At 42.3% G+C, this 25,149-nt stretch overlaps 1 protein-coding gene across 1 annotated transcript in view; it reads right to left on the bottom strand.

Moving 5' to 3' along the window:
• anos1a (anosmin 1a) overlaps positions 1-22,672 on the bottom strand; it is a 30,744-nt gene extending 8,072 nt beyond the window's left edge. Inside the window, exons 1-10 of the mRNA XM_071902135.2 lie at positions 22,624-22,672; positions 22,303-22,448; positions 20,320-20,553; positions 14,420-14,467; positions 7,837-7,902; positions 7,043-7,265; positions 4,819-5,003; positions 4,095-4,224; positions 2,451-2,656; positions 99-246 (exon numbers count right to left, since the gene is read on the bottom strand). Of these exons, the coding sequence (XP_071758236.1) occupies positions 99-246; positions 2,451-2,656; positions 4,095-4,224; positions 4,819-5,003; positions 7,043-7,265; positions 7,837-7,902; positions 14,420-14,467; positions 20,320-20,553; positions 22,303-22,448; positions 22,624-22,672 (1,435 nt within the window). The remainder of the gene's footprint in view (positions 1-98; positions 247-2,450; positions 2,657-4,094; positions 4,225-4,818; positions 5,004-7,042; positions 7,266-7,836; positions 7,903-14,419; positions 14,468-20,319; positions 20,554-22,302; positions 22,449-22,623) is intronic.
• Between the last annotated feature and the right edge of the window lie 2,477 nt (positions 22,673-25,149).

Here is a 25,149-nt window from a genome sequence, read left to right as displayed (position 1 = left end):
AACCTGGTAGTAGAAATGGAGAAAGTTTCCTTTACAATGTGACAAGAGGGAAAATAGCTAACTGAAGTTCAAAATGTCAAGGTCTCCTTTTTTGTTACGGCTAATGTCTGCTAGCTTACTGCGTTGTGTGGTGAAGTGAAGGACGGCTCTGGGTCCCTTGAGTTGAGTTTGTCCCCAGTAGGAAACAGCCTGGACCTCCACACTGTAGCTCCTATTAGACCGCATACTGTCCAGCTCCACCTGGCTCTGCACACACACACACACACACATACACATACAGAGGAACCAACAGTGAACATGTGAAGTAGGAATACAGCATTTAGCGTGCAAGACTTATTCAGTAAAACTTGCTGAGAACCAGAGTGCATCATTTGCTAAACTAGAAAGAACCTGAAAATTATTGAGATCAAAGTGAAGGGAAAGTCGAGGTGTGTGTTCATGAAATTCCCTTTTCTCACCTGTCATTTTGGCCATTCAAAGACATAAAATTGCCTCAGGTGCCGGCATTAAGAACCTCACTGACAACTTCATTGTCTGCCACTTGCAGCTTAATGGTTTGTGGCTTTTCCACTGGGAGAAGCCCCAAAAACAACAGCCAGTCAGGAAATGCTATTGGCCTACATGTCAGGGCAGGGAAAGGCTATGGGCCAGTTTGAATTCTCAAAAATGCTTCCTACCTCCCTCCATTCCTTGATGTCAGATCTCAGAGCCTGGGCATCCTGCTGTGCGTCTGCCTTTTCCTTTATAGGCATCGAGAAGAACTCTTTTAGCCCAAGAGGAGGCGTTTTGGATCTTTCATTTTAAAAGTCTTTACCCAAATGGAATAAATGAGGAATGTAATTTTAAACATTTCCTTTAAATGTTGTAATGTTCTTGTCAGTAAGGTGGGACTCTACGTCCTTAAAAGAATTGAACTCCTGTGGGCCTCGTACAGGTGAAAGGATTTTTTTTTTAAATATTGGTGTAATTGGTCTGTGGGCCCTGAGGTGGCCATTTTGGATGCCATGAACTGTATTTATGGTCCGTTTCATCCTGCAATCCTGATGAAGGCAATTAAAGCTGAAACCTGTTAGTTTTAATATTAAAGCTTTGTCTATTTTTCTCCAAGAGTAGCTGAATTGGCCTTATTCACGGCGGCCATTTTCAACACTTGGGTGGGAAAGTCTACCCAGAAGATTGGCATACTGTATGTAGGCTATAAAACTAGAGTTACTTCAACACATAAGTGAGGACTTGACAGTTATCAAATTAGCTAGCAATCTCAGAAACAACCACAACAACTGCTTGAATTTAGCAGGGAAGTTAGTTAGCTAGCTTACTACTTAGTAAGCTACTAGCTAGCTAGGCTGTAATAATAATAATAATAATAATAAACTTTATTTGTATAGCACCTTTCATACAAGAAATGCAGCTCAAAGTGCTTTACAACAGAGAAATTACATGCACCAAGTGCTTCACATAAAACTTGATAATGATAGTGAGAATAAGATAAAGAGGAGAATAGAATACATAAAATGCATCTTCACATGAAAATAGACATAGAATGAGCATAACATAAGATGGAAAATAAAACCCACTGAATAACAATAGTAAAAATATGAGGAGTTCAAGGCCTGTATCGGGAAAGTCATAGCTAGTTAAAGGCTAAAGTGAAGAGATAAGTTTTTAGCTTTCTTTTAAAAATATTTAGCGAGCTGGCTTCCCTGATATCTATAGGTAGTGTGTTCCATAGCTTTGGGGCGTAATTGACAAAGGCTGCATCCCCGATTTTCTTTCGGCTGTTGCTGGGAACCTCCAATAAACCAGCAGCAGATGATCGCTGTTCTTGAAGGCAGGTAGTGAACAAGGGAGTTAGCAATGTAGCTTGGTCCTAGCCCATTAAGGGCTTTGTAAGGAGGAGGACCTTAAAATCAATTCTAAATGTTACAGGAAGCCAGTGTAGTGCAGCTAAAGCCCTGTAGACTCTGATAGCTAGCGATAATGGGCAAAATATATTAAAATATGAACCTATATGCCTCCAGATTCTTGAGATCCATTTGTTTTTAATATGTTTTTCTAAGGGAATCTGTGAAATGATAAATGTTTGTATGATGTGCATCTTGCATACAAAGGACGTAGCTGGGCTACACTTGCTCTTCCAGTTAGTTTCTCACCCTGAGTGTTCAAAATGGCCGCCATGTGAATGTCAATTATTTCATTCAGATGTCAGACCTAACATAAACTGAAAAGTCTGAATGTAATGCTCTTATTTGCAGTGCCAGTGAAACAGGAGGAGAATTAGCATACTCTATACTCTATTATTACACTCTACAAGACCTGCCTCGCACATACTATACACTACATGACGTGTCACATGAGGTGTAGCTGTTAGCTTGTATATCCTTTAAACACTAACAGGAACAAGACTCCCCAGACATTTGCAGAGCGCTGTAGCGCTTGGCTGTCCTTACCGCTCTGACCGTCTTCCTCCTCTTGGTGGAGGATGAAGCCAAGGGCTCTCCGGCGGCGGTCCAGCTCCAGGAAACCTTGTAGTGGTGGACGGGAACATCCAGGTCGGCAGGCACGCTCCACTGGAGCCTGGCAGACACCGCCCTGCCGGGGCCAAAGGTCATGTTGGCCACCCTCAGCTCACTGGGAGCCGGGGGACTGGAGGGGTCTGCGGGGGGGAAGGGGATGTTGGAAATATTCATCCATGCATAGTCACTGAGCAACATTATAACATTATATACTGATGCTGCTTTCAGGTCATATGGGAATACCTGTCAGAGCAACAAATTGGAAGTGTTCACACCTTTGAACTGGTTTGAAGACGTTTGGCGGTCACTTTTATCCAAAGTGCCTTACAAAACCAAAAGTACAAACATTTTTCATATGGTTGGCCTCAGTGTAAAAAAAATACATAGAATGACCTTTTTAGATCTAGATGACATATGTGTGAATATTACTATAATTGCTTTTATTATTCCCATAATCACAGTAAAGACTTCCCTCTAGGATATTGTATGCCAGAATGACAGAGATGTCATTATTTTCCCATAATTATTATTATTATTGTTATGTAGGGGGAGGCAGGCTTGATTTTTTTATAGCATGAAATTAAATAACAAATGTCCATTACAGCTACACAGCAGACAACCGATGGCCAACAGCCAATGCAATTAATTCAGATTCTACTTCATTAGAGTCAATACAATGATTCCTCGGGATGACACTGCCAATCTCACTCACTCCCATTCTGTCACTCACAGACATAGATGCACACACACACACACACAGGTTTGTATGACTATACTTATGAGGAGTGGTACTAGGCTTCATACTAACACTTTAGCATACACTAGGGTTGAGTGATAGTGAGACTGACCTTTTGGTAATAAAAAAGGTGTTCCTAGTTTTTAATTGCTGAATAAAAAAATGAAATATCATTAACTCAATATAGCTGATGTAGCCAGCCATATTTTTGGAACTACTTTCAGTGAGCAACCACATATTCATCTGCTGTGCAGTGTTAGTTGATGAGGTCTTGCGTTGCCCACCACTTTCACTTCCTATGGAAACAGGGAACGAGGTCCCCGGTAGATCAAAACAGTAGCCTAAGTTGTTTTTGTACCATATTTTATGTAAATTCTCCAACACAAAACTACCAGACTTAGCTGCATAACATTTAAGATTTAGCTATAAGGCTGCGCTACAAGTTCCCATTTTCTCACTTTTAAGATAATGCTAGTCGCCTACTATCACTCAACATAGTGTATGCTCAAGTGTTAGCATGGAGCCTACTATCACTCAACATAGTGTACGCTAAAGTGTTAGCATCGAGAACCAGAGCCAATTATCTACCAGGGACACACAGATGATTTTGGTTTTGACCAATAGGGCAATGTACCAAAAACTTGGTTTATTCCTTTAATCTTAACTATTACCCTAACCTAAACTTAATCCTAAATCTAATCTTAACCCTAAACTAGCCCCTTGTAGAAGTGGGGACTGGCCAAAATGACCTTACTTCAGAGGACTTTCTTCATATTTCTTTGCTCTTCATAGCAATAGTAATACAAACACACACACACAAACACACAGGCATGTTGTCTGACCTCTGCTGGAGTGGATGTGTCGGCTGGGCGTGGTGAAACCTCTGGTCCCGTGGGTGTTGACTGCTGCCACTCTGAACTGGTACCAGCGGCCCGGCCGGGTGTCGGCCAGTCTGGCTCCCTGCTCTGTGGTCTAGGATGGGTTAGGATGGGTGGTGGGTTGAATAAAAAAGGCAGCAAGACCAGACATGAGTACTCTGATGTTTCAAAAAACTTAAATAGTATGTCTAAAGATGATGTATGGTTGTTAAGGAAGTCCTCATGTAGGTGGTGCTGTATTTGAATCCAGATTCAGATGCACACTTTGCACAGCGAAAACTGTGCGACTCCATAATGTCAACTTTTCAGAAGCTTAAGCTTCAGAAAAATAGCCTTATTTGCAACTTGACCACCATATATTTGAGGTTATCCAATGGATTTTGAAATGGTTTTATGAGCTGATGGGCTGGAGAATTTTCTCAACCCACAGAAGACCAAGTAATCCTTCAATTGAAGTTAAAACATGAAAATCCCCAAAATTGGTTTTACGAGGTTTTCACATGACAACAACTACATTTAAAGTTGATGTGCATGGAGACAGCGGTGTACCTCAGTGATGTGCACTTGTCCTGGACTTTAGTCTCCAACGTTCATCTACATTTTAGGCCTCAGATTTTTTCATGTGCGACACATTTTATTCCATTTTACCTAGTACAGCATCGTCGTCATTGAGGTGCGTCAGACTAACCTGTGCCACCACCTGCCAGGAGGTGGCGGTGTCCTCGCTGGGCTGGATGCCGAAGTTCCACCTCCTCTGCAGCACGTAGACCACGGGCTCGGCCGATATGTTGAAGCGGGAGGACCAGCGGACCTCCAGCTGGCCGGAGGGAAGCTCTTCGAAGCCCAGCTCCTTCCTCGGCTTCAGAGGAGAACCTGGGAGAGGAACGTGGTCTTATTATGAAACTAAACTGATCTGTTTTTTTTAAATACAATAAATTGTAAAGATGCTGCTTGGCTACCTTCCAAAGCGGATGGTAGAATTAACATCATTAAAGAAGAAGAAGAACAAGAAAAAAATGCTAACATTTGACTGGTGCCTGGAATTGAAAAGACAAGTAGAAACTGTATACATGGCGATTATTATGGTTTGATTGATACAGGTTTTTAAAGGCAAATAATATTTTTTTTAAAAATGAATAAAAGCCACTGATAGCCAATAATTTGTTTGTAATTCTACAGTAGTAAGTTACACTAACAAGTTGTAAGACATTTTGTGTCTGTGGAATATATACGTATATCTCACATATATTTTTACTAAAACTTTTTTTAAATGCTTTTTTATTTTCATACATCATCATGTTTGAGCAAACACAGTCATAATGTATTAAAGAAACTGTCATTTCTTTATAAAAAATAAGCTGGAGATCACTGAGAATAATGTTTTTTCCTCTGATTTTAATCACAACAGCTAAAAAACAATGAAATGAGCTTGTAACATAGTTAACACATTAATCAGTTAACATTTCTGTTTTCAAATAAATTAAGCTTGTAGTAGTAAATATGTCACAATTCAGTGATGCTTGTGCTGATATTCAGTATCTTTAAATATGACAATTTCCATGCCAAAAATTCCTTTATTAAAATACTGAAATATATTCATGAATACTTATGTGGAATCTGATCAAAATGTCTCATTAGAATCAGTTAAGGGCTTCCCATAGGCAACCAGTGTAGTACTGATGAATTCTACAATAAATATGTAATCAATCAAACTGCATCATATCAGAGGTGGATGACTGGACCAGATCTGATTATTAATAAAATGCCAATATCGGCCCCATATATCAGCAAACCGATATGATTCTAACCCCTATCGTGATTATAATTTGTCTTTTCCCATATCCCTCTTCGAATTCTCTGCCCATATTGGACGTGTCCCATCAGAGAGGGCAGATAGACATGCGGCCGGCTGCACTCAGCCTCCCCCGGGGCAGCCGGGATTCAATGGCTCACTCAGTGCCACAGTGCGAAAAGGACAAATTAGTTTCCCTGGATCATTTTTCTCCCATCATGTTTGTTACCGGCAGTGCAGACTGAACCTAATGCCGCAAACTCACAGGATCTATTTTTCCTCAGGTCTCTTTGATCTCGCTTCTAACAATGGAGGCCTAACTAGGGCAAGCTCCACCTGACTCAGCACAGCGATATAGGAGCTTTTAGTCACAGACTGCTTGTTAAACAAGCGATTTTCCACCTGGAAAATACCTCATTTATCTCAATAAAGGCCCAAGACCCGGGATGTCACCTTTTTAGATTGGCATGAATGTCATGACAAGTGTATATCACAGTAAGTGACATAAACCTGATGTATGTTATATGAGGATAGGGTCTTTTAAGGGAGAAAAGCATTGCATTCACCTCTAATTTCTGAAAATAGAATTGATTGTTGCTTATATTGGTGGTTATTTGCCTTATGGTGATCACTGACTGGAGGTAATATTGCAGTTACCACTGCCAACAACTGACAGTATGTGACAGGCAAACATGAGTCTCATATGAATTCTGAGGCTGTAAAATGTCTCTTTACATCTGCATTAATTAGAAATGTTTATGGTTTTTTTTACTCTATAAGAATCTATGTGAGGATACTTAAAATTTGTATGGCTACCCACGTTTTTTTAGGCTGACATAAATCTTTATGAGGGAAATGCATAGCATACAGCATAGTAACTTGTATCAAAAGGGGTCTTTAAAGGGGAAATAAGCAAAAATTAATGTGTCACGAAAATATGTCATTTTTGTATTGGTGGTTGTTTGCCTTAAGATAATCACTAACAAGAGGTCGTTTACCCAAATTTTAATTTACAACTCCATCACCACCCAAGGCAAGCGGGCTAATTTCTTAGCGTCAGTTGAACAATGAAGCTGTGTTGTATCTTTTATGTTAGGCTAATATTCATGGCTCTGCATACCCTTGTAAAGGTTTTTGGGAGGCTGGCAAGTGTGGCCGCATCCGTTGGAGCAGCATTTCTTCTGAGCGGAGCATTCCCGGTCGTGGTCGCAGCTCTCCACGCAGGCCGCTGCAAAGCCGCTGGCTCTCTCCGGAGGCGGACAGTCGCCCTGCTTCACCGCCAGCACCGAGCGGAGGAACTCGCAGCTGGTCACGCACTCCCAGTGCTTCTTGGGAAACGACCGCTACATGGGATTGAGGAGGACAAGGATCATAGTTAGGGTTACGCCAGTAAGAGTTGCTAAAGGCTGATACCGATATTTTTGGGTTGGAGCTGAAAAGGATCTTTAAATTCAATCATTTTCACGGCCAAAAAATTATTCAGTGTTTCCCGCAGAATTTTATTCTTGTCAGGGTGGAGAAGCCTCTGAAACAACATTTAGACCATCATAGGACACTAAAATTCTCCATTGAAATCCATGTTAATTCATGCATATTCATGCATACTTGTGTGGAATCCAATCAAAATGTCACATTCTCAGGTTAATGTCTTCCCATAAACAATAAACAACACAAAATGTCAGCTATTGAGAGATTAAATCCAAATATATATGTATCGGCCTTCAAAAATCCATATTGGTCAAATGCTACTAGAGCTATGTAAGGCTGACATTTGACTGATAGATTTTTTAACATGGAGTCTATGTTAAAAAATGCATGAGAGAGTGTTTTGAATCAACTGGCTGAAAGTTTTTGACCCCATAAAACCTCATGAAACCTCACTACATAGAAACTGTCCAGAGTGTCACAGTGTACCTCACACAGCTCTCTGCACTGGCTTTTCCTCTTCATGTCCCAGGAGTCTTTGCAGGGCTCCAGGCACTGTGGAAGTGAAAGAAACTAGCGTGAGTAATGACAAAGATTACTGCAAGATATGAATATGGTGTAATAGCAATTCATCTTACCCGGAGATGTGAGGGGAATCTATCTTACTAGATAGGCTATGAGTAAAATGTTTCGCTGGCGGACAGCTTTTCGCAGAATCTCAAACCGAGATAGAGTCGGGGTATTAGATAATTTCATTTAGTGACACAGCTCCATTACAGGTAACGCCAACTCCTCCTGCATGCTAATATGAATCATTCAGAATGTGACTTTTATCATTAGTGCCTGAAGCACTAACCAGGCCTGGGATTTATCAAGCAGCGCTGACCGAAGATCAGCTTTGCCCTTCAGATCAAAATCTATGATTCTGATGACAGATGAGAACTTTGCATTTCCAATATGTCAACATTTCAGGAATTAAGAAGAAATATTCAATTGGTTTTGAATGGATCTCATGGCCTTTGGCATCATGAAACCATCTCAGTCAATAAAACAAACATGTAATTCCTCAATTTGATTAAGAAAATTAAGCACAGTCAAGTATCTGTGACGAAGACATTAAAGGGGCATTAACTAGTCTTTTTACCTTTATCGACCTCTATTGGCAACCAGTAGGAATTGCAACAACATTGATAGAACTCATCTCCCCACCCCTCCCATCCCCTTGAGCTACGGTGGCCTGTAATTGACAATAAAGTCACATTTTCCCAATGTAGAAGAGTAAGCTAGCTAATTAGAGCAGAAATCCAACAGAAGCGTCTAGTGAAGAGCTAATATATCACCATGCTAAATACTGGAATAATAATACTGCTTTTGCATTTGCTTTTTTATTGATCAACAACCCGATCAACCCCCACAGATATATTATGGTCATTTTGTGCTATGGGGCAGGAAAAATCTTACTTATTGCCCCTCTAAATGGCTTGGTTGGCCAATCCTAAGCGAGTTATAACAACAATATGAGATGCTTGGTGCTACATGTAAGTACAGGCTTTAATTTCCTAACAAATGCTCTAACATTGGCATGAATATGACATGAGCTTTCACCGGACTAAAAGTCTGGTGGAAAGCTCCAGTGGAAAGCTAATGAATGTTTTCTGCTGCTTTAGCATGCCGTTTCTGGAGCATGTCACCAATTAGCGTCATTGCCCTCTACCATAAAGCCGAATGCTGCACCAGTAAGCAGAGGCAGCCCAGGGGAGTGTGTACCGATTGTAATTTCATGCTGTAGTGAGAAACAGTGGAGGCCATGGTGGGGAGGAGAGCAACATACAGTGGCATCGCAAGGACGAGGCGGGTTGTCTGAAAGTTCGGGAATTACTGTAAACTCTAAACGAACTCGAAATTACGGGGAGTTACAGGGAATGAGTGGTTGTCCGACTTATTCATTCTGTTATAGAGAAAGAAAAAGTCTAGCTCAGCGCACTTCAACTTTTGAGATTTTGCACAGCATACAGGCTAAAAGAACTTTGTTTTCTCAGAGGCTGAGGGAGTGGCGGCTTTCCGAAAAAGCTCTGGAAGGGATTGGGATTTCTCATCTTCCTGGGGCATCGTCTCACAGCGAACAAGGGGAACACGATTATTTTTAACAGCTGTTGAAGAGTGTGAAGGGTATGTGTATTTGTGTGTGTGTGTGTGTGTGTGTGTGTATTGTGTGTAAGGGATGTAATAGTTGTCGGAAACTATGAATAAATTTGTAGGAAGGAGGCCCACCTTTAAATACAGCTGAGGTGCTCGCTTTACACACAAAATGCAGGAGATCCTACTGAGTTCGCCCCCGGGCGCTGCACTGCAACAATCCTGGAACTGCGAAAAGCTCCATTCCACCCTGCTCAACCCCCCCCCAACACACACACACACCCCAAACCCCCTCCTCCACCACCTCCTCCTCCCCTACTCCCCATGTGTGCAGAATCCAACTCTGAATTTCAGTCCAGTCAATGTATTTGCAGGGAGATGCTCACGTTAAATGTTGAATTGTCATGAACTTCAAACCACAAAACTCCATCAACTCTGTAAGCCTGCATCATTATTTCACAATAATGATTAATAATTACCACAAGAAAAAAATATTTAGGGTTATAGACGGATGTATTTGCTGATATATCAGGCTGATATTGGCCTTTCAATAAGCATCAGATCTGGTCCGGTCAGTGTGGTCCACCTCTGATATGATGGATACGATGCAGTTTGATTTATTACATTTTACTGTAGAACTGATCAGTACTACACTGGTTGTCTGTGGTTCATTATCATCATCATATATATTATTGTGCTAGGTTCCAATGACGAGTTTTAGTGTCCCATGGTCTAAATGTTGTTTCAGAGGCGTTTCAACCCTGATAAGAATTACAATTCTGGAGGAAACACCAAATTCTTGGAATTTTTAGGAATGTTTTGGCACCAAAATGGTCAAATTTAACCGTATTGAATATCAGCAAGAAATATCGGCTATTGACATCTTCAATCCAAAAATTCCAGTATCAGAATCAACCTTCAAAAACTCATATTAGCCGAACCCTACATTGAATATATACTCTCCACTATACGTACTGTATGAGTGTGGTAGTGTGTACGCATTTATAGGTACAGGCTCTAACAGAGGAGGGTTTAGGTTGCCTCAGAGTGAGCACCAGTGCTGTGTACCAGTACAGGGTAAGAGTAGACAGGGAAGAAAAGTTGCTGCCAAATGGACTATGCTCTACACACCCCATACACAACTCTTGCTGATAAGGGGTGGAGAGGGTCCTTGAAGCATGTCTGATAGCCTTGTGCCAGCCCTGCCATCTCCCATCTACCCTCCCTGGTCTCCAGAAGAAGATTCGCCCACTAATCCGGGCTGACGTTCCCACTCTCGTGCCATTCCCATTGTACCTCGGCGTCAGTTAGTTTTCCGCCCCATTTCAAGCTCAAATCAAGCATTCCTTTCCACTATACCGCAAATAAAGCTGACTTAGGGGGAACTTTGTGATGTGGTCGAGAGAGATTAGAGAAAACACCTAAAGTCCCACCGGTGGCGGGAGGTATTTTTGTCTCGGTTGCAGAATTTAGATCCAAGTTTGAGGTCGTTCGGGATCCAAGCTGTTCTTTTGGCGCACGGAACATGACTTGTTTTTAGTTGGGGAAACAATGCAAGGGCTGCAGTGTGCAGCTGGTCATTCCGTTGTGTGTGTGTGTGTGTGTGTGCGTGTGTGTGTATTGGGAGGCGGGTGCAGTCCAGTCCTCCATGACTGACCGGAGATAATGGACCGAGCGACTTCTCTGCTGACCGTGCATAATGCTGTTCTTTCGGTGCACGCCGGTGTTTGATTCCCTGCCCAGGCAAACTCCCTCAGAGAGGAAATAGGCCCTGTTTTTGATTCTTGCTTCCTGTTTCGAACAACTTGCGACATCTTTGAGGGTGTTCCAGACCTTTAAACATCCACGGACAAGACCTCAGCTTTTTCCACGGAGCGAATTACAGCAAATTATTTCACACGTATTTTTATGCGCTTGAAAGTGTGAGTTCGAGGCGAGGGAGGGCGAAAGTAAAGGACGTCTGGCTCTTAGTCACACATCCCAACTAGGCTACAGGGAGTACTGGGAGTCCACTAAAGACTGCCAAAGGCTATTGAAATTGGGTTCGGAGAAGGTCGCGTCACCCCGCTCGATACCAATCGTCTACGCTGCGAGCTAAGAGGCCAGCGTGGACGCACACACATGATGTCCCTCCATGGCTCAAACGCTACAGTAGTGCCATATTAAGCTCTTTCTAAACGAGGGCCGGACTGAACTGGACTGTATGGGAGTGTGTCGCTAATCAACTCTGGCACTTGCAAATGGCTGTCTGCCTGGAGGAGATAGTGACAGAAGGATTAACAAGCACTCATTACCACCAGGGTCCACGAGGACGACATGGGGCCAAATGGTCACGAGCCAAAGTAATGGTCTCACAGCAACAAGCTTCAACAAGCTTCAACAAGCTTCAACAAGCTTCTCATCAAGCTTCTCTGAGCAGAAGAGCTGGGCTAAGGATCTATCGATACTGGTATTGCCCTGCTATTGGTCCATTACCAGCCTAAAATAGGGTTGCAGCAATTTTCCCAATAATAAACCCCAATGCCAAGAGTAAAGTGTCAGAAATCAAAGCAAAGTGGTTTGATTTTCTGCCTTCTTTTACACCAGGAAGGATGTTAGTTCTCTTGAATGAGGAAAAAAAAGTCTTATATCTCCATCATCTTTTCTAATGACTACTACTTAAGTACAGATACTCAAATTTTAGTGTTCAAAATTAGCATTGGCAGTGAAAAAGTGCTATCACTGCTTCCCTATCAAGCACCAGGCTTAGGGCCCTCCTTGTCAACATCATACACAAAAACCTAAAAAGGTGAAACCCCCGACTAAAAACCAAATCTCTGTGATCCTTTATGAATACCAGCCAATGCTTAACACTGCAAACAGATCAAGGGCTTTAATAGCAGTTTATGTTTACGCAGCAGACATATGCAGCCAATCAGGAGAATCCATAGCAGGCCTTATTTACACAGAAAGAGCCATTCCAACGTCGACTCACGAACCATCCAAAATAAACAATGCGGCGCAACAAAGCAAACCGCAGCCTTGACGTAGACAAGCTATGGCTTCCGCAAATGAAAAATTGCCTTTGATCAAGATGCTGCAAACAAGATGAAAGAGTTTGGAGCTCAGTGGCAATACTTCAGAGAACACCTGTCATCGCAGAGCAACTGTGACAGCTTTTACCACATCTAAATTTAAAGTTCTGGTGGTGTGCGCTGATGAAAACTAAGAGCACGAGGGATAAGGGTGCCATGGAACAAATTGCACTTATTGAGGTATCCTTTGGGGGAATGCATCGATTTCCCATCCCACCGTAAGAGCCTCTCATTTCACAATTAACCACCATTAAAGAGGAGTGTAATCTGGAGCGCTCTCTCAACTAAAAGCCACTAAAAGGGGAACACTGTTCTACCCGAGGTAAAAAAAAAAAAAGCGCTATAAAAGCTTCACACTGAGTATACTGGAGGATTTGACCTTTGGAGAAACTCATCCTAGGGTTTTTTAATTTGCTAAGTTGGCAGTTGTCAAAATGTTCCAGTGGAATCTGAAATGGAGAGTCGGATCATGACTTTTGTCTCCGCGGGCCTGCAGGTGTGCCGGTGACAGGACTTACACTGAATCTACAAAATATCAGGGACACGTCCTCTTTTCATGAAGTCCACTGATGAGGTGAATCTAGGTAAAAGCCATTATCCCTCATTGATTTCCCTTATTGAATCTGTATCAATCACAAAGGAGGAGATGGAGATAAAGAGAAGCAGACGAGTTAGAGAAGGAGTTCTAAGCTTTGAGACAGTTGAGATGTGGATTGTGCAAAAGCAGCTGCAACTCAATATCAGGAAGATGTCCCTAATATTTTGTACAGTCAGTGTATGTGTTTATATGTGAGCTTCTCAGCTTGTGCATGTGTGCTCCTCCACCGCAACACCAAAGCACAGAGATATTATTGGACCGATAAAAACACTGTTGTATTCAGCGCATAATAGGATGAGGCAGCGCTCAGTATCATGAACTAATTCACGCCACTATCAAACCATTTTCTCCCTGTGATCGTTCATTAAAGGGCCCGCACATCTCGCTTTGGGAGCTCTTAATAATGCAGCTTGGGGAAAGTCTAATGCGCTAACATGTCACCACAATTACCCATCACTAGGATCGCATGGTTACCAAAGTGAGAGGCTGCTCAAGCGCGTTAATATCTCCATTGCTCAACAAGAAGACAATATTACTCGTGGGGACCGTTAAATATCCAGAAATGCCAAAGCGAGGCTAAGTAGTCACATATTGGATGTGAAATAAAATTATCTCAGCATAATGTCATGAAAGTTACCAAGGGAAGTTTTATTATATTAGCATAATATCACAGGGGGAAGCTTTGCCAAGCGTGTATTCCATCTATTACTGCCTGGGTCTTTCACTAGCATTGATGTATTAGCCGCGAACTGCTAGCTACTGTGATGTATAGAGCGTCGGAAAATAAAATGCCTAGTTTGGTGATGAATGGTGGAAGGAAGAAATGGGTAATAACCACTACAGCGGCGTTCACCGGCACGCACGTAAACACACACACACGCACACGAGACAACGCGCTGCGACCGGGTTTACACATGCCTTACACATGTGCGCACACACACACATACAAGCGCACACTGTCATTTGTTTGTATGTGGAGTGATTTATTGCGCCAGAAAGCAAGCAGCACATAAATGAACACACACACACACACACAACACACCCAGGTGCACACGTGTACCTGCAGTCATGCATCCACACACACACACACACACACTGTGCACACACTTGGATCTAGAATGATTTATTGCAGTAGAAAGCACCGGCATTCCCATATGACTTCCTATCTGAAGACTGATCACCGAATTGAAGCGGTTTAATTCAGATTTCCCCATTTTGTGCATGCATGTAGATGTGTATATACAGCAATATATGTGATACCTACCTTTGCACATTGTTTGTGGTTGTGACACCAGCCCAAGGATCCATTATTCTGAAGAGAAGAAGAAAAGGCAAGAGAGAAAGAGAGGCAGAAATGAATGAGCTAGTCTAATTGAATTAAGTGCAGAAGAATACATGTTAATGTCCTAATTACAGGTTACAGCCCTGTCACAGCTCAAAGCAAGGCAACATAATTATAGTTTGTCAAGAGAACATCATAGAGCTCCAGAGTTCACACTCTGTGCACCATAACTGTTATTTTTCTGTATAATGACAAATGACTGTTTTTCTTCTCGAGTTTGTGGGACTTAATGTCCCTCATTGTTTCCCAGTATGAGCCTGGGGCGGAACGCTGCAAGCCTCTATGAATTATGAGTGCAGATCCAGGATCACTGGTCAGGTCACGTAGGACCATATATGTTCTTTTCAATGTGACTCAAGAGGCAAATTGGTTTCTCGTCAGCACTCCTGTCGTCTGATCTCTTAGACGTGTTATATGTCAAAGCAATAATCCGCAAAATTCTTGTTTTGCTTGATTTTGGTGAGAAGTGGTCATTGTTTTTGGCGTTTTGCATTCAATGTAGCCACTGACCCAACTTACTGTAATGTTAAAGACACTCAGTGTAGACTGTGGCTTCTTATATTTCATCAACCTTCTCATATTTATTCCAAACAAACTGCTGTTGTTGCTTCTGTAAATGTAAAATGCATCACCTCCTGTCTGTAAAAGCATTCATGAACTGGGTATAGGCTGAATCACTATTGTACGGTATCAATCAGTGATAGAAAGTAGCAAAATGGACATTTATTTATATGAAAAAGTTGCGGATTATTACTTTAAAGTTTCATCTAATCTAATCCAAGAATAATAATAATAATAAGACAGTTCCTGGATAGTGGCATCCTAGCTTAAAGGGGGGTCCTTTTCCTTTTTATTTATTTTTTATTTTTTTATTTTATATCATTACCTTGAGTCTATAAAACAAACCTGTCCAATTTTTTCATGTAAAAGTAATCTCAAATCTTTTTAGTAATTTAGTCTCTAGTGCCCCTCTCCCACCTCAAGAGCTATAGGCTGTTTTGGGGGCATTTCTAGCAGCCAGAAAGAGCCACTGGCTAGCAGTACTAGAGGCCCCGCCCCCCTCCCCCAACCCCAAACATAAGATGATTGGTTGCAGTTTTCTACATCACAAACCAACCATGTTTGACTGGCTCGTTTTAGAGGAGCCATGTTCTCTAAATACAAAACAACAAATAGTACAATTTTCACTTTTTTACTGTGAACAAGGAGCATCTAAGAATGTAAAAGCCATGAAAAACTTTAGATCATCCATTTCTAAAGCAAAAGGGTCATTGTTTTTCTGATTTCTGTTGTTCAGTTTTAACACTAGAAAGGCCAAGCCACCGTCAGTTGGCTGCTGTTTTGAATTTTAGAACTGAAACATCTAAGCTTTCAAAATGTTCCTCCGAGACCCAATGTCTGTTAGATTCTGCATTTGCATTTCTAGTGTTAAGTGAAAATGGTAGTGAATTTACATACTAAAAAAAAAAAGACAAGAGGGGTTCGTGGCACATCTAAACCTAGACTCTTCTAGAAATTTGGCTTGGCATGATTTCAAACAGGAATTCCCCTCTGTGAATACAATCCCCCCCCCAACACACATACACACTTCCTCCACTGTATGTATCTGTTCAATCGGTTGTGTTGCGTTTATCATTCATTTGAAAGCCAATAGAAATATCTGAATAACCATAATGAAAAAGACGAGGTTGACGAGGTTGGTACATTGTGAGTGTCTGGTGTGTGTCTGATTTTCTGGCCTTTCAACCATCTCCATTTGCTCCGTCAATAACTATGTACCATGATTGATTCAGAGTTCAGATTTATTCCCTCGCGATTTGCGAGGTGAAGGTTGCTGGTGTGAATCCCCGGACCGGCTTTCTCCTCCCTCAACAAGTAACACCTAGCTGCCCTTGAGCAAGGCGTTTAACCCCAACTGCTCAGGGAAGACTGCGGTTGTTCCGGGCAGCTCTCAGAAGGAAGCGTGTGCTGCTGCATGAATGCGAAGCAGGGTGGAGCTGAAAAACAGCATGCCTGCTCAGCAAACAGTAGAAAGTAAAGGGGCAAAATCAGTGTAGATAAAATGCTCTTTGTCAGAGATGTTGCCCACTTTTGGCTCATCTCTACTTCCTGACAATGTTCCCCACGCCCCATACCTAACTGATTTGCTCAGAAATAGTCGCAGCTTTTTTTTTTTTTTTACATTGCACCAAAGCTGTTATGTCTGGCGGTAACAGAAGCTTATTGTTGCCGGCCAAAAGTGACACAGCCATGGCCACTATTGCTGCAGACAGATATGATCTACGACAGGATGGAGAGGGGCAGTGCCGGCCGGCCGGCCCCAGCCGTCTAGACTGACCCCATCCCATCATTCAATGGGGTTGGAGGGAGACGATCCAGGTCACGTCCTGACCCCTCCGCCACCCTGCCCCATCCCCCGTCCCATGAGGTCAGTCTTCAGTGGCCAACGACGTGACGCCAGTGCCGTCCCCTTTGCCGATAACACAGAACTATCACTGATTCACTTCTCTTGAATGGTGTGCACTGTGAGGCTAGGAATGGACACACACACAATGGACACACCAAAATGAGTCTCGATCACATCCTCCCACACAACTTTGGTGCATAGTTAGCTGAAAAGATCTTGTAGTGAGCACCCATCCAAAGGACTTGTAAGACATAATAGAGAAACAGCAGTAGGTACTGCTTGGTTTGGTGGCAGTAAAATTAACCAGATCCAATGCAAACGAATATGAAGCTCTTCAATAGCACCTCTATGTCTTAAGGCTATGTTCACACTGCAGCAAAGTGTACCAATTATGATATTTTTCCTGTACATGTGACGCAGATCTGATATTTTCTAATCATTGTGAACAGCAAAAAGCTGCAAAGTTGTATTTTTTCAATTCCCATCTGGATCACATGGTACAAAATTGGATCCCGAGGCATGCAACCTACATGCAACTTGTATATAACAGTCAAATCGGAATTTGTCAGCGTTGCCATGACAATAAGTAAATGTTATGTTATTCATCTGAGACAATTGTCATAATTCTGGCGCCACAGCAGCTTGGCTGACCCAGCGTTAGCATGGAGGACAACTAGACGCAACAATGGAAAGAAAGACAAATGACTTGACGCCTCAATTCAGTCAAAACTCAAAGGTACAGACCGTAATTGAAATGTGTTGGAAACAAAAACGGATGTGACATCTTTGTTATTGTCTTATTGTGTTTTCGACATCGCTGTCAGTTCACATTGTTACGGGATATGAGTTACATCCAATAATAGATAAGAACTGTCATCCAGAAAAATCAGATATGAGCAGCAATTCAGAATAGGGCATGAAGGCCTGTAGTGTGAACGCAGCTTCAATGTTCCTCAAAAGACAACACACCACAGAGGCATTCAGCATTCCCTCACATTTCTCCTTCTTTTGTGGACTGGACCATCATCCTACGCTGTTATCATTGCTCTAAGTGGGTATACATAAAGATATAACTGCTGTCTAGAACACTATGAAGCCTGGCTGGAGCAAAAGGGGTACTTGGCTGCAGTATCTGTGTCTATGCGTGTGTGTGTGTGTGTGGGTGGATAGCTACTGATAGAGGAGCGATCTGTATGGATAATGTAATCAGGATAACAAGCCCTGTGGTCAGGCCTTGCCCCCGCTGAGCAAAAGGAAACTTTTAATGAGGGTCTACAGAATATCATGTCCTCATATTGTGGATGAATCACGCTGATTACAATGCATAACAAGCTTACTGTCATATCTGATAACTTTAAGAAAGTAACCAGGACTATCCACTGATTGATTGATCGACTGGGTGATTTATTGATTGATTGATTGATTGATTGATTAAGTGAGTGAGTGATCAGTTAATTGATTAGGTAAGCTCTTATTATTATTATTATTATTCTTAGTAGTAGTAGTAGTACTAGTAGTAGTAGTGGTAGTAGTGGTAGTAGCGGTAGTAGTAGTAGTAGTAGTAGCAGTAGTAGCAGTAGTAGTAGTAGTAGTAGCGGTAGTAGTAGTAGTAGTAGTAGTAGTAGCAGTAGTAGTAGTGGTAGTAGCGGTAGTAGTAGTAGTAGTAGTAGTAGCAGCAGTAGTAGTGGTAGTACTACTACTAATAGTAGTAGTAGTAGTGATGGTAGTAGCAGTAGTAGTAGCAGTAGTAGTAGTAGTAGTAGCGGTAGTAGTAGTAGTAGTAGTAGTAGTAGCAGTAGTAGTAGTGGTAGTAGCGGTAGTAGTAGTAGTAGTAGTAGTAGCAGCAGTAGTAGTGGTAGTACTACTACTAATAGTAGTAGTAGTAGTGATGGTAGTAGCAGTAGTAGTAGCAGTAGTAGTAGTAGTAGTAGCGGTAGTAGTAGTAGTAGTAGTAGTAGTAGCAGTAGTAGTAGTGGTAGTAGCGGTAGTAGTAGTAGTAGTAGTAGTAGCAGCAGTAGTAGTGGTAGTACTACTACTAATAGTAGTAGTAGTAGTGATGGTAGTAGCAGTAGTAGTAGCAGTAGTAGTAGTAGTAGTATATGTTGACACTACAGGCCTTCAGATTTTTCCTATTGCAATAAAAAACATTTTAAGGCCTCATGTAAAGTAGAGTATACATACGCTACATATACTTTTCAACATATTTTCAGTAACTAAGTTGCAATTGATATCAATTCACTAAACTTAAGCTTTAGCAAAGTTCCTGCATCTAACATAATTTGCCACCAAAACATACAAACCTGCTTATATAAATATAGGCTAAATTTCTGGGGGACAAAGTGGAGGAATGACTGATGACTGACAAGATATTATCATGGAAACACTTTCTATGTCTGCCATGTCTATAGTGCACTGTAAGGACACTAAAGGTTGCCAGGCAGCCTATTAATCTCAATGGGACACCCTCTGATAGTCATAAACATTCATGCTTGTACTTATAATCCATCCAAGTTACATCTATAATGTTTCATGGGTGCTGATATAGTGTCAGTATTATGTGTTCTCATAAGCATAAGGAATTATGAGTGCATTGTAATTCCTTATGAGTGCATTGTAGATCTATAGTGCACTATCGATATCGACCGATATGGGTTTTCAAAGGCCGATATCATCACCAATATTTTGTACCAATATTCAATATCTTAAAAAGCCTCTGAAACATCATTTAGACCATCATGGGACATTAAAACTCTCCACTGAAACCCAGACCACTGAAATGATTCAATGGTAGGGAAACTCTGGGATACATTACTGCCTTTAAATGATGAGTTAATTGACAAAAAAACATAATGGAACAATTAAACGAATAAATAAAACGCACAAAGAAAATAAAATGTCATGTGAGGTTTCACAGACTGTTTTTATGAGGCTGTGGTCAGAGAGAAACCTCAATTATATCAGGTGGACAACACTGGCTGATATCCAATAGGCTATTGGCAAACCTATATATCGGTCTAATTCTACTGTAGAAATGGTAGTCAGAAAGTGCTTCCAATATTATAATTTGGTTACCAAACTATCAGTTTAAAGGGAAAACTGGTCCTGAATGCTCTCCAGATTATGTGATTTTTTAATTTTTTATCTTTTATTTTATTTTTTTATATGGCTTTCAAATAAGTTCCCACTCATTTTTGCCTTATCGTTGCTCTCCATTATAATAATACAAACTCCAACAATTAGTACTCATAAATCAGACTCACTTAGGCAAAGACATAGCAAGTGCTCACACCTTGCCAACCCCAACCGGCACCCATGATAGCGCTAAAGAACTTCATTACTAGTAACTTTATTATGCAGTTGAACCCCATGTGGATGCCGACGCGCTCCGGTGCCGCTCGCTCGGGTTCCCGCTTACCTGCAGCGGTGTGGAGAGCGCCGCGACGCTGTGTAAACTGAGGCACCGCGACGCGCATCTCGCCCTGGAAACACTCTCCCCGGACCAGGACTCGTCGTCATCATCATTGTTATGCTGCTTCTTGGCGCGGACGTCGGAGCTGCAGAGGAAGATACTCCACAGAGACAGGCTCGTCAACACGGCGCGGCGTTTGGCCAGCATCCTCCTGGATATAAGGGACTCGAGATGCGGCGGCTGTGTGAGGAAACCAAGAGGATGCAGTGAGTGGTTGAGCAATCTGATGGAAGTTCAACCTAAGCTTGTGTATATCCAAGGGAGGAGCTATACGATCTAGGCGTACACTATTAGGGTCAGGATGCTGGGAGGCATCAGTTGTGCTCAGGTCTTCCCAGTTGGAATGGGTGTCAGTTCAAGCTATGGCAAAGTCCCTGCATCCAAAACTTCCAAACCTGCTTATATAAATAGAAGAAGTCTCTGAGGACAAAGTGGAGCAATTACTTATGAGATAAGTAAGATTTAGGTCACCAAACTATCAGCTTAGAGGAAACATTGGTCCTGAACGCTTTCTTTTTAGATATGGCTTCCAAATCAATACCCAATACATTTTTGCTTGATTTTGCTCTCCATTATAATGATAAAGACTCACATTTGGACTCACTTAGACAAAGGTATGGCAAGTGTCTCACATTGTCATACAAAGAGGATGTGTGATTTCTAACATATCTGTGTCTAATTTAGGATGATGCATATTTGTGCTACTTTCTTCCACTGATGAGGTGAATCCAGGTAAAAGCCATTATCCCTTATTGATTTCACTGATGAGGTGAATCCAGGTAAAAGCCATTATCCCTCATTGATTTCCCTTATTAGATCTATACCAATCACAAAGGAGGAGATGTAGATGTGTATATCCAGATCTTTCACACTCTCACATGTCATATAGTTCAGGGATGATGGACATAATCATCCCATCTTTCCATTTGTCATCAATGCTATTGCCCATAACAACCTTATAATAGATCTTGCAGCATTTGCTTATGAACAAGACAAGTGATTCAAAACTGCTGGCATCTTTCCAGAGGTTAATGATACATTTGGTGTAGGTCTCAACTTATCTTTAGCCTAAATGAATCCAAATTTGATCTTAGCATTATAATGGTGAGCAAGTTCAACATTAATTCATTTGGAAGCCAATACTAATATCTTGCCAGTCATTGCTCCACTTTGTCCCCAGAAATTTAGTCGATATTTATAAGCGGGTTTAGAAGTTTTAGTGCTAAATGGTGGCACGTGTTACATTCATGCTAGTTATACTAGTGTACATGCATTATATGTTTATTTAGATTTTATTCTCTCTTTTTTTTTTTTTTGGCATCAGAGAGGACAGCAAACATCCATTGTTCAGGGCAACTTGTTTTCTCTGTGCATATGACAATAAAGAACTTGAACACCCCTGTAATTATTCCAGGAATAACTAGCATAATCATTATATTATTCCATTTCTCACCAATATTATTGCCCATAACAACCTTACAATAGTTAATGTAGCCTTTGCTCAAGAGCAAGCCTCATGAATATTTTGCCTTAGAGTAAGCAATAAGGCCAGATGTTGATGCTTCAATAGCTGTCAGACTTGTGTGGGGGGGGGGGTTAGGCACCTCTTGCTGCTCTATTAATGTAGGGGAAACATTGAGGCTGGTGAATTTGTGATGTTTAACACACACAGGTGGAACCTCTTCCAGGGAGCGAGAGTGTTTTCTCCTCAGCGCTGCCAACTTCGGTGGTGGAGGAGGGTGGAGGGTGGAGGGGGGGCGGCCGGGCGGGTGGGGGGGCAGGCATTGTAATTTCCAGGGAACCCCGGCCATAATTCTCACCGGTAGCTGCGAAACAACAACATTTTTATGGACTCCTCCATTAAAGTAACCACAAACATATCTCTCGCAGGCAGGCGGGGGGTGGGGATGGGGTGGGGTGGGGGGGCACCGCCAGTTTCCTCGCCCGGGGAAAGGAGAGAAGCATGACGTCGTCGGAAACTCTGAAGAAACCCTCCTTTCGGGGTCGTCGGCTCTCCTCAGCCTGGCACAAGGGGGCCCCGCATTGCGTCGGAGCGTCCCGCAGCGTTAACGAGACTTCTCAAAAACCGCATATGCATTCACACAAACGCACACATACGTACGCTCTCTCTCTCTGGGTTTTATGGCACTGTGTCTCTGGCCTAATGAGGCTCTGCAGCTGAGAGTTTTTACCTCTCTGATTTAGAGACGGAGTCAGGTTCATTCCTGCCCATTACACCTCTTCACTTACGATCTGATGGAGCCGGAGGTAATGAGGTGTCCTGAGAAGCCAATAGCATTCTCCGTGTTTGGCCCAATTGAGTGCATCTCCCCCCCCCCCCCGTATACCCTCTTGGATAAATGGCCGGGGGCCCGAAAACCCGCGTCTCTAAAGCGCTTTTCGTTTTCCGCTGCGATTCGTAAATACATCTGCGAGGGGTATGTCCTAAAAATAGAGCGTTAATGGAGTGAGTTTGTCCAGATCTGGCTGGAGCTGATGCTCTGGTGGTCCACCCACACCAGGAAGAGGAATATCCCAGTAAGCTCCCTGCTGAGCGCTCGGCTTACGGTTTCACAAATAAAAACAACACACTATGACGGGGTAATTGACTCATTAATGTGTGCGCACTAGGGTTACACCGATATACCAGTTTGTCGATATATGGGGCCGATATTGGCCTTTTTTAAAATATCAGATATAGAGACACTGCGGAGCGCGTCATGCTTCGAAGCCACGCCCACCGTGGGGGAAAACAATATCGCTAACAAACCGGCAAAAGCAGCGATCGGGAGGAAATCTTTTCAGATACAGACAGCCTGACAAGGTTTTTCCTGTTTTCGAGTAGACAAGTCTGTCAAAGAACTATTTCAGCACACTGCCTCCAACAGAGAGGGAAATGTACATTGAAAAAATGAACTTAATTGGCCTCCATCAATGTCCTTTTTCATTACTCCAATAAAGCTGGATAAATTATCCCACACAGTGACCTGAAGTGAAATACTTCGAGATTTACCACTACTTAATTTAATCACCAGGTAAGATAATAAATTGACCACTTAATATTTAAAAATCTGAAATACAGCTATGCTTTTCAGACTATAAGTTTGAGCGACGCTGACGTGACATTGGTTGTTAAAGTGGATTGTTGCTAAGTTAACTATCTTACATTAGCTAACAAGTCAGTGAGATTTCTCATGACTTTTGCACCCTGGACTGACAGTCAGTACAGAGCAACCTATCCTGAGACCCACATGAACACAGCTCATCTGTTGTATAGAGAGGAACTGGCTCAGTAATGTTAGCTTAGTAGCAGCCTAATGTTAGGACAGCATGCAGCTTTTAAACACATTTTAACATTCAGGTTATCTTACAAAAATATAACTAGATAATTACTGGTAAGTTACTGACCAGTGACAAAATGCTGGCCACATTATAAGTGTACTTAGTCTCAGGTCCCAAAGTTTCCCCCTCTTCTACCATGTACCACTGTCAGCACCTCTCTCCCTACGGCCTGGATCCACATTTTTCTTCTTAACGGCTCCTTGTTTTGCTCGGGAGCCCAAAAAACTGTAATTCACGGTTTTTAAGTTTGCTGGCTGTGAATCCCACCACACAACAGCTTTTAGGCATGTTTAATTTGGGCAATAATGACAATGATGTACATTCAGTCACACAAAGTGAATGGAGAGCAGTGCAGTGATTTCCCCCACGATGGGCGTGGCCTAATTTATGCACTGTCTCTATGGTCCAGTCAGTGTGGTCCACCTCTGATATGATGGAGGTTCCTTTCTGATCACAGCTAGTCAGTATGTTTTTATTATTTTTATGTCAGATGTCTGACCAGAGAAATCATCCCATTTTACTCAACAGTCTGTAAAACCTGCAGTGAAACCTGCTTCATCCTGCTTCAGAGCTAAATCCCACCTAAATCTATTTTTGCAGTTAGATCCCTTTGTACAATGGAGAGTTTTAGTGTCCCATGATGGTCTAAATGCTGTTTCAGAGGCTTTTCCTCCCTGACAACAATACAGTTCAGAAGGAAATGCTGAATCCTTGTAATGTTTGGGATTTCTTAGGCATGAAAATGGTCAAATTTAAAGAATATCAGGACAAAATATCAGCTATGGGCAGCTTCAATCCAAAAATATCGGCTTTCAAAAACCCATATCGGTCACATTCTAGAGTGCCCCCTCTGTATGGGTTTCTTCCATTGTTTGTGTCCATGCACCTCTGTTTGTGCCGATGTGTGTGTGCGTGTGTGTGTGTGTCTTCCTCCCTGCGTGTGATGCTGATGGAATCCCAGTATCGCTGTGGGGTCCTCGGGGCTCCACATGGAGAGCTGAATGGTATTTCCACACTGCTCCCGGCACTCGTTACTGAAGGGAAGCCCCAGTTAATGGGGAACACCTCGTAAAAAAAAAGAGGTTGGCCGTTTCCCTGTGGTTATATATCGCTGGTGTGTTCGTGTGTGTGTTGCGTGTGGGGAGGGAAGGGGGGGGGGGGGGGTATGACGAAGGGGAGTTCCACATTTTTGGGGTTGATCTCCGGCAACAGCCCTAGCCTAGGGGCAGTTTGCATATAATCCTCAGCTGTGCGCTCTGCGGAGGCTCAACTGTTAAGCTGGGACCACATGAAGAAATGGCTTCGCTCGCATGTTATCACTTCATATTACACACAGGGAAATGGGGGCTCTTCAGCGGTTCTTTGGTTAGAGTGGTGCTTCTACAGTGCGAGTCAAACAAGCCTCTGATTTGTTAAAGTGGTAATCCTCAAGAT

Source organism: Centroberyx gerrardi, chromosome 21 (assembly GCF_048128805.1).
Source record: "Centroberyx gerrardi isolate f3 chromosome 21, fCenGer3.hap1.cur.20231027, whole genome shotgun sequence".
Classification (NCBI taxonomy): domain Eukaryota; kingdom Metazoa; phylum Chordata; class Actinopteri; order Beryciformes; family Berycidae; genus Centroberyx; species Centroberyx gerrardi.
The sequence above is the reverse complement of the archived record's forward strand: the minus strand, read 5'-3'. Positions and strand labels throughout refer to the sequence as shown.